General features: G+C 36.7%; 2 protein-coding genes across 2 annotated transcripts; one reads left to right on the forward strand and one right to left on the reverse strand.

The window, feature by feature from the left end:
* The first annotated feature begins 1,179 nt into the window (after positions 1–1,179).
* On the forward strand, positions 1,180–2,114 carry LOC110906620. The gene is made up of 3 exons (XM_022151727.1): positions 1,180–1,223; positions 1,379–1,581; positions 1,675–2,114. The coding sequence occupies exons 1-3, from the start codon at positions 1,180–1,182 to the stop codon at positions 2,112–2,114; spliced, it is 687 nt and encodes a 228-aa protein (XP_022007419.1).
* A 654-nt stretch (positions 2,115–2,768) lies between these two features.
* LOC110908297 (mannose/glucose-specific lectin-like) lies at positions 2,769–3,930 on the reverse strand. Its single transcript, XM_022153215.2, has 3 exons — positions 3,673–3,930; positions 3,162–3,602; positions 2,769–3,084 (listed from the first exon to the last, which is right to left on the reverse strand). Exons 1-3 carry the CDS (start codon positions 3,928–3,930, stop codon positions 2,830–2,832), a joined length of 954 nt encoding a protein of 317 aa, XP_022008907.1. The 3' UTR covers positions 2,769–2,829.
* Between the last annotated feature and the right edge of the window lie 13,182 nt (positions 3,931–17,112).

The raw sequence follows: 17,112 nt of genomic DNA on the forward strand, positions 1-17,112 counted from the left end.
ACAACATGCAAAGCTACTAGACTTATGACATAACTTCATATCATCATAGCACATCATTTAGCATCATTTTAGCTTGCTTATATTTTGATTTAATCCATCTTTATCAAACCATTTCAAGTTCATCAACTTATGATCATTTAATCATCATATATACTAACGTACAAGTAACTAATGCATGATTCTCATATCATCATCATCCAAGATTATAAATGCATCTACCATACATTTATTATAACTTCCAAATAAATCCAAGACATCATCTTCATCTAATTATCATCAAATCATTCATAACATTAATGCTAGTAACATTCTCATGCTTTTATGAACTAACAAACAAAACTCATGTGCATGCATACCTATATACATATACACCACACACACGCATATATATATGGTAGAGTTCATTTAAGAACCACTCTTATTGCGAGAAGCACGAGAGCTAATATGAACACAAAAAATACCTAAAAAACACACAATTTTTTTTTGATATATTTTTTTTTTTAAAATCGCTATATTTTGTCCCTAAATTTTTTTTTCCGAATAACAATTATTGAGCACATGTGCATATGTATCGTTTCTTTTTCAAATTCCGTAATACATTACCAGTATTATACAATTGCACTTTCATTTGCATTACCATTTGTAATACACTATTTTTTACATTATCAATATTAAAAATGCACATGTGGATCTATATGTATGAACATGTTTTAACGTGTTTTGTTACAAAATGTTTGTGATTTTGAATGATGAAGTAGGCCCATGTACATGTTTTTGTTTAGTTATATCTAGTGGTTGTTAATTTGGTTATACTTGTCACTTTGTTATGTAAGATGTTGTTTGGTATGGTATGAAGGGTGTTGATGTACATGTGCATAAAATGAAAATATTATACATATTGGTAGTGATAGTGTATTATGGATAGTAGTAGGCAATGGTAGTGTATTATGGATGGTATGATAGATCAAAAGGAAAGAAAACAATCTATTTAAAGAGATCAGTATAAAGAGAAGATAGATAGATCAAATCTTGTAAATGGTGAGTCATAGACGGCTTGGGTAGTATATGTGCGGAATTTGTAAATAAGTGTATATATGAGTAGAATTTGTAAATAAATATATGTAATTTCAGTAGGGATCCTTAATTGAGTAGAATTTGTAAAGCGGTTTTGGCTAGTCCATGGAATACCTTGGTTCGTTGGGAAAGTTGGTGGCGTCTAACAGGTAATCGGGTCAGTAATTTTATTAAGGGGTTAGTTGGGGATGGAAAGAGTATACTCTTATAGTTAGATGCGTGGCTAGCAGACAAGCCGCTGCAGGTCATATTTCTAAGGCTTTTCAGTCTGGAAAAACAAAAAAAATTGTTGCTTTTGGGACAGATGTGAGGGGCTGCTAGAAACAGGTTGTATTCAATGGAACTGGTCTGCTAATCTGGTAGATAGTGAGGTGGTTTCGGAGTTTAATTTATGCAGCAATATGATTCAAAATGTGGCGCTTTCTCAGAGGGAGGATTCGTGGAAATGGCTTGGAGATAATACGGGTTCTTTCACAGTTAAGTCGGTGAAGAAGATGATAACGAAAGGTATACCGGATGACTCGAATGACACGTATAATTTCAAGTGGTGTAGGTGGATTCCAAGTAAGTGTAATATCTTTGTTTGGCGTTTAACTTTAGATAGAATCCGGATGAAAAGGGCGTTAATGAAAAGAAACATTCACGTGGGTAATATGGATTGTGTTCTTTGTGGCGATTGGGAGGAAAATGTCGAAAATTTGTTTACAGGATGCAGAGTTTCGACGGGAGTTTGGCAAGAGATACCGGCGTGGTGCAAAATTCGGACGGTGTTTGCCTTCACAGTTAGTGATTTGTTCGACTTTCAAAACAGTTGCGCGGCTTCGACGACCACGAGGAAGGAAGCCATCCGAGGAGTTTTTATTATAACGTGTTGGTGGATTTGGCGTACAAGAAACCAAAGTTTGTTCGAGCATAAGAGTTTCAAGGTGGCGGATATTGTGGCGAATATCAAGACAACGAGTTTTCTTTGGTTTAAACATAGGCAAAACGAAGTGGTTGTGGACTGGAATGATTGGTGTAATTTTTGCTTTTTGATGTAATCGAGCCGGCTTAGTTTCTCCTCGAAACTTAGTCAGGGGTTTTGGTTTTTTAATGAACTTTAAGTTAAAAAAAAAAAAGTAGATTTTGTAAATAAGTATATATATTCATAATTTGTAATCGATTTAATCACAAAATCTATAATCGCAAAACTCAATTTAAAAACAAACCAAATATAGTATCACCGAAATTCACATTTTGTACTCTAATTTTAATAGGCAAATATGGAATGCACTCGTGCTCTAAACTTGTTGAAATACATGGAATATTTATCATTTATATCCAGTAGAATTATACTTACTTTCAGATATTTCTAATCACGTTTGGGATAAGTTTGAGAGTCCAGGTGACTGGAATCAAAACGTGAAAAACCAATAAACCGTGCGATATAAGAAGTTATCTGAACCTAGTTTGAGACACAAGTTAATATTAAGAAAAAAAATGAGACGAGAGATCCAGGGTTCCTATCATAGTTGTTTGTTTTGGAATATCAGGGTTTACGAACAGATACACTTGCCAAATGCTGGAACATGTCTTACTTTTATTCATCACAACTTAAACAGGAAACGATAAAGGGAAACATATTGCTAAATAGAAAAGACATAACAAACTTCATTTATTATTTTCTGAACAAATGGCTAAGGATTTGCAATCCCAGATTACTCAGCACAACTTGAACCAGCTTCTTCAAACGTGTACTAACCGCCACCTGCTTCATCAGTAGTTTGTAGCCTTCAAATAAACACCAATGCTATCAATATAATAACCCGCAAGGCCGTAAAATCCAGCGAATGAACCCGCATTCCATGGTACTGTAAAAGGCGTCCCTCTTACGTCACCAAATGGCCCATGGGTTTTTTTATTGGTCATGAATGATATTGACGAAACTACTGTGAGACCCGCATAAGTTCCCCTTGACAATGCAACTGTGCCACTAATGCCATTAATTTCTTCGTCCCCTTCGAATGTAATCTGATCAATTATGAAAGATTAGATTTAAAAACATTATGATGCATGCATCGTTTGTGTTAACTTGTTTAAGTTTTTACCTCAGAAACATTTTCTCCACCATTCCAACCACCCATCTTTTCAGAAGTGTATGTTAAGTCTCCGTATTGTGCGGTGAACATCAGAGAGTATATGAGATCGCCATGATCAATGGTTATCTTCGTCAAGTGATAAGTTGGCTCAAGTTTGAAAGACCAATTATTTTGCGGACCTGCAGGAAGAGTTTTTCCCCATGTTCCGATCTTCAAGATTTGTCTCAAATAGACACCAATGCCATCAATATAATAGCCAGCAAGGCCGTAAAACCCGACTAACGAGCCATTCTCCCAAGGTAAGGAGAACTCAGAACTGGTTGCTCCACCAAAAGGTCCATGGGTGGTCTTGTTCGTTACAAAAGACAGTGAAGAAATTATTGTATACGGAGCTTTAGTACCAACGCTTCCTTTAATTCCAACTATTTCCTCGTCCGAGTCAAGCGTCACCTGTGCCAACAAGAAGGTATATTATTACGTTTCTTAAAGCGCGTTGATTAAGTTAAAATATATGGTTCACCTCCGAAACTGTTTGTCCACCATTCCAACCACCAAATTTGTTAGAAGTGTTCACTACACCTCCAGCAGCTTCAGTGGTGAACATGAGAGAGTATATCACATCATCACCATGATCAATGGTTATCTTTTTCAGCCTCTGGCCTTGATCAAGTTCAAAAGACCACTCATTCTGAGGATCTCCCCTTTGTCTTCCCCAAAGTCCTACCGGAATAAATCCCGTTCTTTTCTTGATGTTCACGTTTTGTAGTACTCCTGCCATACTGTATTGTATCAAAGAGAGAGAGAGATTCAGAACTTAACATAAATATAACATGAATTTGGCTAAATAGTCATACCTTTTCAGCCCTTCTTTTGATCTGTGTCTTGATGTGGAAGAAGCTGGCATAAGGTCCCGTGCATTTATATGCAAACACTGGTACCTACCATCTAGTAAATTATTCACAGAGGATGTATTACTTACTCCCCCCTTGTCTGCTTCTAATTAAAAAAAGGTCTTTTAGCTCACATGTTCAATGCCATTACCTTTTTATATATAACGTGTTACTACAAATCTGAATTCAAAATCTTATAATTAATATACATGGGGGGCACCAAATGGAACACGCTAAAAGATGCTTTTATGAATTCGATAAATAGATTAATAGTTAATAGTTAATAGTTATCTTCGCTCTAAAGATCTGGCGACATTATCTGTACGGAGAGACTTGTGATATCTTCACGGATCACAAGAGCTTGAAGTATATTTTTACGCAAAAGGAGTTGTGGCCAGATTCCAGATTGAACCTGTTTTGATTTCTCGAATCAAGAGTGCCCAGCAAGAAGACGGAGAACTTTGGGCTATTATTCAGAATTTGGAGGTTGGTAAGCAGTCAGAATTTAGAATTGATGAAAGTGGAGTAGTCTAGTGTGGAAAACGTTTATGTGTGCCTAATGATTCCTCCCTACGTGAGTCATTGCTAGCTGAGGCTCATAGTTCACCATTCTCTATTCACCCTGGATCTACAAAGATGTATCGGGATCTTCGCCAACACTTTTGGTGGAGCGCTATGAAGGAGGACGTAGCTAGGTATGTTGGTAGATGTCTTACTTGTCAACAAGTTAAGACAGAGCATCAAAGAGCTAGGGGATTGCTTCAACCACTAGATATTCCAGTTTGGAAGTGGGATGACATTTCGATGGATTTTGTTACCGGTTTACCGAGGACTTTCAAGAAGAATGATACCATCTGGGTGGTAGTCGATCATTTGTCTAAGTCGGCTCACTTTCTTCCAATTCAGCAGGGTTTCTCAGTCAGTAAATTATCCGAGATCTTTACTCAGGAGATTATTAGACTTCATGGTACCCCGGTCTCAATTGTTTCTGATCGAGACCCACGTTACACTTCACGATTCTGGAAAGGTTTGCAAGCCGCTTGGAGTACAAGACTAAGATTCAGCACAGCATTTCATCCTCAGACCGATGGTCAGTCTGAGCGTACTATTCAGACACTCGAAGATATGCTTCGAGCTTGTGCCTTAGAGTGGAGCGGAAATTGGGACGAGTATTTGTGTTTGGTAGAGTTTGCCTACAACAATAGTTGGCAAGCTAGTATTGGTATGGCACCATTTGAGCTTCTTTATGGTCGGAAGTGTAGAGCTCCTATTTGTTGGGAAGAAGTTGGCGAGAAAATCATAGAAGGTCCTGAATTAGTACAGATCACGAGTGAAAAGGTTGCTGTTGCTCGAGAAAAGTTAAAGGAAGCTCAAAGTCGTCAAAAGAGCTACGCAGACAAACATCGTCGTGCATTGGAATTCAATATTGGTGATCGGGTTTTCTTGCGAGTTTCGCCTTGTAAGGGCATTCGCCGTTTTGGAATCAAAGGGAAGCTTAGCCCTAGATTCATTGGTCCGTTTGAAATCCTTGAAAAAGTTGGTGAAGTTTCTTATCGCCTGGCACTGCCACCTCAGTTATCGCACGTTCATAATGTCTTCCACGTGTCTCTTCTTAGGGGATACAACTATCATCCGTTGCATGTTGTGAATTATCCATTTCATCTTATTCGGGAAGACTTATCTTGTGAAGAGGAACCTGAAGCTATTCTAGACCGCCATGAGCGGATTATGCGAAAGAAGACTATTCCTTTTGTTAAAGTTCTTTGGAAAAACCATTCTGAACGCGAGGCTACTTGGGAAATGGAAGACACTATTCGTTCTCAGTACCCGGATTTGTTCTCATCTTAGTTATCCGAACTTAAGGTTAGTGATTCTGACTGAGTTTAAATTTCTGATTGGTTAGTTTCCGTTTATTTTGAAACTCCGTACCTTAGTATGTGTTATGTCTAAATGCTTGCTGTGTGTTAAGTCTTGTCCGGTTCCGTATGATTGAGATCGTTCGTATCCGTGCTTAGCAATTTTGAGGACAAAATTTTTTTTTAGGAGGGTAGAATTGTAATATACGAAAAAGAAAGGTATTATATGCATTAATGTTACTTCAACTCATTTTACTGTTCATCTCTCCTAAATCCCATCTCAAAATTTAGATATTAGTAGGCAAGAAATGAGTTGATTATTGTTACGGATATACCCTGTGATATATAATAGTTACACTCTTAAATTATACGAAGACTTTTAATTAAAATATCATTGTAGCATGTTTGAGATATTAAATATAAGGATTTAAGATTTCAAATCTTCTTCGTACAACACATCGCAAAACCACGTTCAAAACCAAACGACCTTGCCGTAGTTTGTGGGATGTGATAATTGAATCACAGTTCATTATATACCAGTTAAACATCGTAATGAAAATTTCGTTTTGAATCCACTCACTTATACTTCTCGAGTTCCAGTCGTGTTGGCACAAACCCACTCGCTTATCACAACCACCGGCCACCGCTTACTGCTGCCGCGAACCAGCCGGATTCGGAACCGTCGTACCGTCGCCACCGATTCAGTCATCCCAGACATCTATCTCTGGTTCATTCCGGCCACAGGTACCCTGTCGATTTTTGCTTCTTTTATTTTAAACTCTGTTTCATATGTTGTTTGATTCCGACTAGTCGTTGATTCGAAACCATCAGATACACCGCCGCACAACCTTACTGCCAAGAGCCGTTTGCCACCGTGACCAACACCGCACCATTCTTCGCATTCCGTTGTGACCGTAGCGCTGAGTTTCATCATCACCGGTGTCGACTTTTAATTCGCGATCAGGTACCACGATCACCCGATCTTTATATCTTTCGAACCCGACCTTATGTTTAGTTAATCGGTTCTCATAACACTTACAGTTGCCGCCACACCTTCTGGTTCGATCAACCCCCGCCCTAGCGAAAAAATTTCGGACCAACTGTCACGAATTCGACCTCCGCATTCTTCTTTCAGGTGCCAACTGAACCCTCATCCGATTAGTATTTAGACGTTTAATTTTGGTTGTTGTGTTGTTTCCGGCGACTAAAAAAAAATTGTACAAGCTAAGTTAATCTTAAACTTTGCTCATGAGGTGGGTTAAATCTGGATATGGGTTGGTTTTATGGTGGTTGTTCGATGGCTGGATTTGAGAAATACACCACTGAACAAAAATTGTTTTGGAAACCAGTAGGCTAAGGAAATTAATATTTTTATCTCTTGAATTTAGTATATATATTGGATAAGTTATTAATGCAAACTATATATATATTTTACGTTGATGACCAAAAGAATCATTCTATTACACATTTTATATCTTTAAAGTTTAAACTGATACTTTTACTTTTTGGTGAACTATTATATATGTATAAGTAATTCAAGGCAATTCAACTATATTAATCCATGATCTTAATTCCTTAATAATTTTCTAAAATAACTGATACAACTAGTTATACTTTAATGCTTCGTCGCGGGGACAAATTGACTAACGAATCAAGAGATTATTTATAAAACTGATTCGGGTTGTATCGGGATTCTAGGTTTTTGATTGTTTAAGGACGACTAGATTCATTTGATTTGGTTTGCTTGCTAACAAGGTACGGATTCTGTTTCTTTTACATCATAGTATAATTTTATTCAATCCGTTACTTTGTAGTACGGATATTTTCGCTAAATGTTTCAGTTCGTATTGTTATATGATTAGTCTTTATTGTAGCATGCAATACATCTTATATTTTGTGCTCATTATTGCATGTTCCCTTTAGACTTATGTCAAGATAATTTTATTTCTGATGCGCTTTGTACTCTGTCACCCGAGCAATTATAAGTTACTTGTCGTTGGGGCGTCAACGACATAGCACTCATCGTGACGGTGCGTAACTAAAGTTCATGGCGTTTCTAGTTTGTGCTTGTGTAGCACATGGCCCCTAGAGGCGAATAGATCGATCTTAGCTCTGACTCCTGACTCCTGACTCCTGACTCCTGTTGAGATGGAATAATGTATGTACGCCTACATGCACCGTCTCGGTACATGGACTATAGCTGTGTACCCCTCTGTTTAGGCTCGTGGGTGCTTCTATATTACGTGACTTGTTTTACTGTTGCATGTTGTCACGCATGTCTTGTCTCTGTTATGATATGTTTGATATGATTATATGCATCTGTTATTTTCAGTATCCGTTATCTGTTCAGTATAAGTTTTGGGATTTAAGTTACATAATATCTGTTTCAGTACCAAAATCTAGACTTGTTTAATATCAGTATTGTTCATGTTTTTGTCAGCGTGTCCGCCTTACTTTTACTGTTGATTTCTCCATTACTGGGCAACTTTTGGCTCAGCCGTATTTTTCTTTCTGGTGTTTGTCTTATGTGTTTACAGGTAATCAAGGGAAACAGGGATGAGTGAGAGTAACATGAAGTTCAAGTTTTAAAGTTTTTCGTTTTCTATCCATTTCAGTGTTGAATAATATAAGACTTAGGTTTTCTGTTGGTTTTAGACTTTTTGTTTCTTGGATTCTTGCTTTTATTTGAAACTGTTTGGATTTTGATATCGGTAATAGTGACATGCCAGCCTGTTTCGGGTTGGGGTGTTACAATATGCTTCTCCTTCATCTCCTTTTGTGAAGAAAACCCTAACCCTAACATCCGTGCCAACATCCAGCCGACACCCCCCTCCAACAACAACACCCCATTACTCCTCTCCTTCTCCGCTCCCCGTAAACCAGCGACAGATTAGAAGTGGCGTCGCCGCTCATGGAGGCGGCGGTGGTGGATCTCAACGGCACGACACTCAACGACGCCCCCCTTCTCGTTTTTCTGATGACAGTGGTGTTTGTACGACAAATTTCCGGCTGCCGACTATGAAGATGGTGCTACTGAGTGAGGAAGATGATGAGTCGGAACTGGCCGACGGCGGGACTTGCCGTCGGAAATTCACTGGTGACCTCTGGTCGGCGTCGACGACGGACGTGGAGCTTATATACAGCAGGTTCGAGATTGCAGATGTGCCACACAGGTGGGTGGTGGGTGGTGGGTTGTTGCAACTTGTTGCAGACTTGCAGGTGGGGCGGTGGTGGGAGGATGGTGGCAGCTAGGTAGGGTGTTGGTGGGTGGTGGAAATTTTTGCTTGTTGTAATTGTAACTTGATTCCGATTAATTATGAGATATTTGTGGCTATTGATATTGTGAGGTACATGACTACGATGAAGAAATAGAGAAGATGATCTGGTTCATTGACTCCCGTTAACCCCGGTTCCGGACGCCGTTTACCACTCCTTCGATCACTTCGCATACAGAATATTGATTCTAACCAAGTTCTTTTCAGCTTCAAAGACTCCAACATATACATAGAATTGATGAGCCCATGAAGTTCATTTAAATCGTATTTTTTAGCCACACTCGTCACCACCCTTGGAACTTTGAAAGAACTTGATTTTCCAACAGGAACAAATGAGTATAAAGAAAGGGTAACATTGGCAACAGGAGAAAATTAAGCGTGTGTTTAATTTTGCTCAGGGATTTCTAGGGATTGATATGGTATGCTATTGGGGGGTTTTGGGGTTTTTAAGATGGTTAAACAAGTGTCATGAAAAACAGGTGTCCGGTACACGTCACCCATGCCACGTTGGATTCATATGACACGCAGGCTTATTTTTTTTTAACCAAGTTAGTGTTTATTTAACGATAGGGTGTCATGACAAACTATGTGTTAAGTTGGGAGTGGTGGGAGCCAAAGTCAAAGTTGAGAGTGCCAGCGGCCAAATGGCAATAGTTATGGGTGTTTAAATCCATTAACCCTACTTGAATACGTATTCCCGGTCATCAAGCATATTGATCAAGGCTTTGCAATCACCAAATTCATGAAATTCTAATGCTTTTAATATCATTAAATTCCAATCAACTTCATCTTTATCCGAAACATTCAGTGTTTCGAAATAAGAATTCAAATAATCATTTTTAAATTCATCATCTATGCCGCACATGTCTTGCAACCTTCTTTTCTCCTTTAATCCCATTTCCTCCACCTTCGTCAACCCAATCATATCGTTTATGGTATTTACCACAGGAGATGAAAACATAGGAAAGATTTTGCATGAATCACCGGATCGTCGGACCATGAAACCTTGAAGTGTTAATTGTTCAAGACTTAGAACGTTTCGGTCGATATCCGGTGAATAAAATACACTGGGAATTCACAGTGTTTCTGTCACGGCCCCGACCCACCCTGGACGGAATCGGGTGCCGTGAACAGTCCAATGGTACCGGTGATTATTTTTGAAAAACATTGCAGCGGAATTTTCATCAGGACCGTGAGTTAGGAAAAACATCAGAGTTTAGAAAACACCGGATTTTATTTAAATAGATGGGATAAACCCATGTTTTATAATGGTAGCTTTAATAAAGATAAATTTTATTTTATAAAACAATATTTCTTTAATAAGCCATTTCTTGATGCCTTTCAGTGCCGTATCCAGCCTTATGATAATTACCTAAAACATGTTTGAAAAAGGTTTTGTCAGCGGGAATGCTGAGTGAATTCATTCCATTTTTATACAAATATATGGTTATACCTTACAGTATTAAGGTTTTATATTTATTTGTATTTACCTGACTCAATCGGTATTTTGTCACATAATAGCAATTCAAATATAACAGCAATAATATCACTCATTGGTTTACTTTCATCCAATAGTGAATTAATCAAATAACTATACTTTACTGTTATTCAATTTATCTATCATTAGGCAATTCCTATGACTGGGTCATATCACTGTTGATCATTCTTTCAACTAGTGACTCTGACCATATCACTTGTTCATAACACTGTTGATCATTTTTTTCAACTAAGGTCTTTGGTCATATCGTTGTTGATCATTCTTTCAACTAGCGATTCTATTCATGGCACTGTTGATCATTCTTTCAACTAGTGCTTCTGGTCATTATCACTGTTGATCATTCTTTCAACTAGTGATTCTAATTATAACACTGTTGATCATTCTTTCAACTAGTGTCTTTGGACATATCACTGCTGATCATTCTTTCAGCTAGTGACTTTGGACATAATGATGTCTTATTACTTTGTCAAATATATTATCTCTAGCACCAAATCATGTAATTCAGAATAATGACATTTTATGTCAATTATTATAACTTATCAAAACATGTTAATTCACTAATTGTAATAATATGATATAATAACTTGACTACAAATAGAATACAGTATACTTGACTTTGTTATGGTATCTGCCATTTAGATTTATATATAATAATTATGGTTATGCTAACTTTCTGGGTAATAGCAATGAGAATCAAATAATGTATAATACCTCCCATACCAGTAGTTATTATAAAATATAATAACTTAATCACTTTAAGTATAACTGGTAACCATTTAGGATTTTAGAAAGCATTTTGTAATATAATTGTTTCACAAAAAGGTGATAAAACTTTGATAAAAGAGTATAGACTCACAAACGGTGAGAAAAGAGAAATGAACTCACAGTGCAGATTTCTACGGGCAAAGTTTAGTCTACAGATAGACCTTGATATACTGCTGATTCAATTTGGGCAGAGTCTAGTCTACTGATTAGCCTAATTCACACAAACGGGTTTGTAGCTAATACAGCAATTACGACAATTCACGAGATTAAATCTTCACAACAATTAATCAGTGCAATACTCGATAATTCAATCGGATTCACAACGAATAACAGAGCATAGTCCGAATTCAAACAGCACTCTAATATTCAAGTCGAAATCACGACTAATAATCAAAGTACAAGCTCAATTGAGCAGCACCTGGACTATCGTTGGATAGTTACAATCGATCGGACGTTGTATCGTAATAGCGATCGAGTTATTACCCTGATTGCGGCAGCGATTCGAGGTTTGTGTGTGTTATGAACGAATTCTGTTATAACTCAGCGTATACAGCGAGTTTTTCCGTCTTTCAAGTGCCAAATTTCAAGTCCCAACCCCCTCTATTTATACCCGAATTTTGACACCGTCGCGTAGCGCGAGGGGTAACCCCTATAGGTGTCGCGCTACGCGAGTGGTCACCTATTTTCTATAGGTAGCTTCGTGTCTAAGTAACTTAGCTGAGTTGATGAAATTGTGAAATTCAAAACGGCCAATAAGTTATTTAGATAATCGTAACTAGGGTTTTGCCCCCCCCCCCCTGAGTTTTAGGGGCCCTGATCCTGATTCTGATTGTTCTGGAAATTTTAGGGTTAGTGCAGAATTACTTGGGTTCTTCAATTAGGGTTTTCTTAATAGCTAATTACCATCCTAATTATGGTTTTTAGGGACAGTTGTTACATTCTCCCCACCTTAATAAAAATCTCGTCCTCGAGATTTGGGTTATGATATTTCTGTTAGACTTATGTCATAATTTAGTCAATGGGACTGGATTTTAAGGTAAATGACACAGAGTCAAATTTTGTGAATACTAGTTGTATAAGTAGGGTTCAAAAAAATTCAACTGAAATAGTTCAAGAAATCGATGACAACTGAATGAGATGGAATGATATAGTTTCGAATGGGGCTAGGTTCAAGTCAACAGATATATGATCAAATAGATATCTGTTTACAGTTAGTGAAATGACTTTTTAGAATAAAATTCATGGTCAAAAGAAAACTTACTTTGATTGTCAACTGGGGAAGACTCAGAATCAATAAGGTCAGAATAATAGCACGAAGATGATTGTTAATTATCGAATCATATCAAGAGAAAAATCAGTGTGTTTGACATTGCAAGAATACACTGGACTGCAATAAAGTTTAGTGTATCATTGTCTTAATACACAATTGTATCAAGATTATTTTCAAATGATGAGTCAAATGGAAGATAAACGTGGATTTTGAATGGTTCGTATGATTAGGATTAGCCCAAGCTACAAGTTTGTAACGACTCCGCAAGGTGTCGTAATGATTGGAATAATTTCAATATTTACGGTGCTCGAACAATTTCACCGTATAATCAACTGAAAGTTTTAAATGAAGAAAACTTGGATATTCATTTCAAATAGGAGTTTCAACTGATGATGAAAAGACAAAATGAAATATTATAAAATTTTCGATGATAGAAGAAACGTTTAAGAAGTACACCGGAATATGATACGAATTTGTGTACTTTTATCTTAACACACAGTTTTATTAAGATTGGTTAAGAATATGAACCAAAATTAAAATTCGTATATTAGGAGTGAAATTGAAAATAGTTCAAGCTATAAATTTATTATGACGCCACAAGGTGTCATAGTAGTGGTGAATGAAACGAGTTTCACCATCAAATGAAGTAAATCCGAATGTTTCAAAATGGGTAGGATTTTTGGATTGAAATTGAAATGATCAAAGATGATAAAGCAATAAAGATTGCGAAGCGCTCGATAGATACACGGAAATATGAAATGAATTTGTGTATCATTATCTTAGCACACGATTGTGTTAAGATTGTTTTGATAAAATAAATCAAAGTGATTCAATATGAATGAATAATTAAACCTGTATGTAAGAGGTGCAACGAGATTAGCACAAGCTTCAAATTTGTGAAAACGTCACCACAAGGTGATCGTGACCAAATAAATGATTCAACGAAAGTGAAAACCAAACAAGTTTGGTATGGATCTGAAATAGAGGAATTATTTGACGGAATGTATTTATTTATGAACTTTTGTTTGTACTAGGGTCAAATAATAACTTAACTTAGATATATATCAGTGACTACGTCTGGAATCATCTCTACTTCTTGTGTAGTAAGTACGTATGCTCGCGCGTTCGTCTTAGCTCCGTCTGTTGTTCTAGCCTTGGTGTTAGATGTTTTGGTTAGTTTTGGGCAATATGGTTTGATATGTCCGGTTTCCCCGCAATTGTAACAGATGTTAGTTTTCCTTCTGCACTCTTCCTCTGTGTGCCCGGTCATCTTGCAGAAGTCACAGTAGGGTGTGTTCCTAAAACGACATTGTCCTGAATGCGTTTTGTTACTATTTCTGCAGATAGGTTGCTCCAATGACGGTTCAGTTTCTTTCTTCTTGAGTTCTTGGGAAATTTTCTGGGCTAATTCTTTCTTCTTGTTTTCTTCTCTTGTGCGGATTAGTCCATCTGTCAGCATGTTAGCTAGTTCAACTGCTTCCTCAATAGTCTGTGGTCTAACGGCCTTGTCTATGTCTCGAATTTCGCTAACTAATCCCCAAATATAACGAGAAATTAGTACGGGTTCTGGCGAAGCCAGAGTTGGTACCATTCTTGCATATTCGAAGAATGTTGTCGTATATTCACGACAATTCACATCTATCATTTTATGATTTAGGAACTTGTTAGTTATTCTTTCCTTTTCATAAGGAGGACAAAATTTTCTTTCTACTACTTCCTTGAATTCTTCCCAGTTTATGGCATAAGCCATGGTCCTTCCTTTTGCCTGAAGAATTGTATTCCACCATTCTAAAGCTTCTTCCTTAAAGAGATTAGATGCATACATCACCTTATCTTCTTTAGCACATTTGCTGATTGTAAGAACAGCCTCTGTATTTTCCAACCATCGCAGAGCAGTCGTGGCACCTTCACTGCCCGCGAACTCAGTTGGTTTACAGGCTAGAAATTCTTTGTAGGTACACCCGAGAGTCATCGCCTTCTTCTTCTTAGGAAATGGGGTTTTGATAATATCATTATTATCACTATTGACACTATGGTTAAAACTATCGTCACGGGTATGCTTACTGCTCATAGCTTTGGTAGGTTCTATGGGATTTTTAACAGCTTTAATTATTAAAGGTAAAGCATTAGCTATTCCTTGAGCTATTAGATTTTCTATAGCATTTTTATCCAAAGGATTTTCATTATTAGCATGAACTTCTGGATTATGTGATACTTCATTCGACATCTGGATTGCAAATATTTTCACTTATTAATATTACATAATAATTAAAACAAAATAATACCTCCAGGATATTATATGTGCATATTGACATATACATATTCATGTATAACACATAAGTTAATTTGCATTAGTTTCCTGACTTTATTGTTTAGGTATTAAAGAACACCTAATTAGCTTAAACAAGTGGCTTAGCTTATACTAAGGCATCTTTTCTTATATTCAAGTCAGATATGCTACCAGTTAATAGCAATCTCCTAACTCTTTTATTTAAGTTTAAATATTATTATCACAACACTTATAGGATCAAAGTAGTGGCTTAGCTCTGATACCACCTTCTGTCACGGCCCCGACCCACCCTGGACGGAATCGGGTGCCGTGAACAGTCCAGTGGTACCGGTGATTATTTTTGAAAAACATTGCAGCGGAATTTTCATCAGGACCGTGAGTTAGGAAAAACATCAGAGTTTAGAAAACACCGGATTTTATTTAAATAGATGGGATAAACCCATGTTTTATAATGGTAGCTTTAATAAAGATAAATTTTATTTTATAAAACAATATTTCTTTAATAAGTCATTTCTTGATGCCTTTCAGTGCCGTATCCAGCCTTATGATAATTACCTGAAACATGTTTGAAAAAGGTTTTGTCAGCGGGAATGCTGAGTGAATTCATTCCATTTTTATACAAATATATGGTTATACCTTACAGTATTAAGGTTTTATATTTATTTGTATTTACCTGACTCAATTGGTATTTTGTCACATAATAGCAATTCAAATATAACAGCAATAATATCACTCATTGGTTTACTTTCATCCAATAGTGAATTAATCAAATAACTATACTTTACTGTTATTCAATTTATCTATCATTAGGCAATTCCTATGACTGGGTCATATCACTGTTGATCATTCTTTCAACTAGTGACTCTGACCATATCACTTGTTCATAACACTGTTGATCATTTTTTTCAACTAAGGTCTTTGGTCATATCGCTGTTGATCATTCTTTCAACTAGCGATTCTATTCATGGCACTGTTGATCATTCTTTCAACTAGTGCTTCTGGTCATTATCACTGTTGATCATTCTTTCAACTAGTGATTCTAATTATAACACTGTTGATCATTCTTTCAACTAGTGTCTTTGGACATATCACTGCTGATCATTCTTTTAGCTAGTGACTTTGGACATAATGATGTCTTATTACTTTGTCAAATATATTATTTCTAGCACCAAATCATGTAATTCAGAATAATGACATTTTATGTCAATTATTATAACTTATCAAAACATGTTAATTCACTAATTGTAATAATATGATATAATAACTTGACTACAAATAGAATACAGTATACTTGACTTTGTTATGGTATCTGCCATTTAGATTTATATATAATAATTATGGTTATGCTAACTTTCTGGGTAATAGCAATGAGAATCAAATAATGTATAATACCTCCCATACCAGTAGTTATTATAAAATATAATAACTTAATCACTGTAAGTATAACTGGTAACCATTTAGGATTTTAGAAAGCATTTTGTAATATAATTGTTTCACAAAAAGGTGATAAAACTTTGATAAAAGAGTATAGACTCACAAACGGTGAGAAAAGAGAAATGAACTCACAGTGCAGATTTCTACGGGCAAAGTTTAGTCTACAGATAAACCTTGATATACTGCTGATTCAATTTGGGCAGAGTCTAGTCTACTGATTAGCCAAATTCACACAAACGGGTTTGTAACTAATACAGCAATTACGACAATTCACGAGATTAAACCTTCACAACAATTAATCAGTGCAATACTCGATAATTCAATCGGATTCACAACGAATAACAGAGCATAGTCCGAATTCAAACAGCACTCTAATATTCAAGTCGCAATCACGACGAATAATCAAAGTACAAGCTTAATTGAGCAGCACCTGGACTATCGTTGGATAGTTACAATCGATCGGACGTTGTATCGTAATAGCGATCGAGTTATTACCCTGATTGCGGCAGCGATTCGAGGTTTGTGTGTGTTATGAACGAATTCTGTTATAACTCAGCGTATACAGCGAGTTTTTCCGTCGTTCAAGTGCCAAATTTCAAGTCCCAACCCCCTCTATTTATACCCGAATTTTGACACCGTCGCGTAGCGCGAGGGGTAACCCCTATAGGTGTCGCGCTACGTG

This window comes from Helianthus annuus, chromosome 14 (assembly GCF_002127325.2).
Source record: "Helianthus annuus cultivar XRQ/B chromosome 14, HanXRQr2.0-SUNRISE, whole genome shotgun sequence".
NCBI classification, from domain to species: domain Eukaryota; kingdom Viridiplantae; phylum Streptophyta; class Magnoliopsida; order Asterales; family Asteraceae; genus Helianthus; species Helianthus annuus.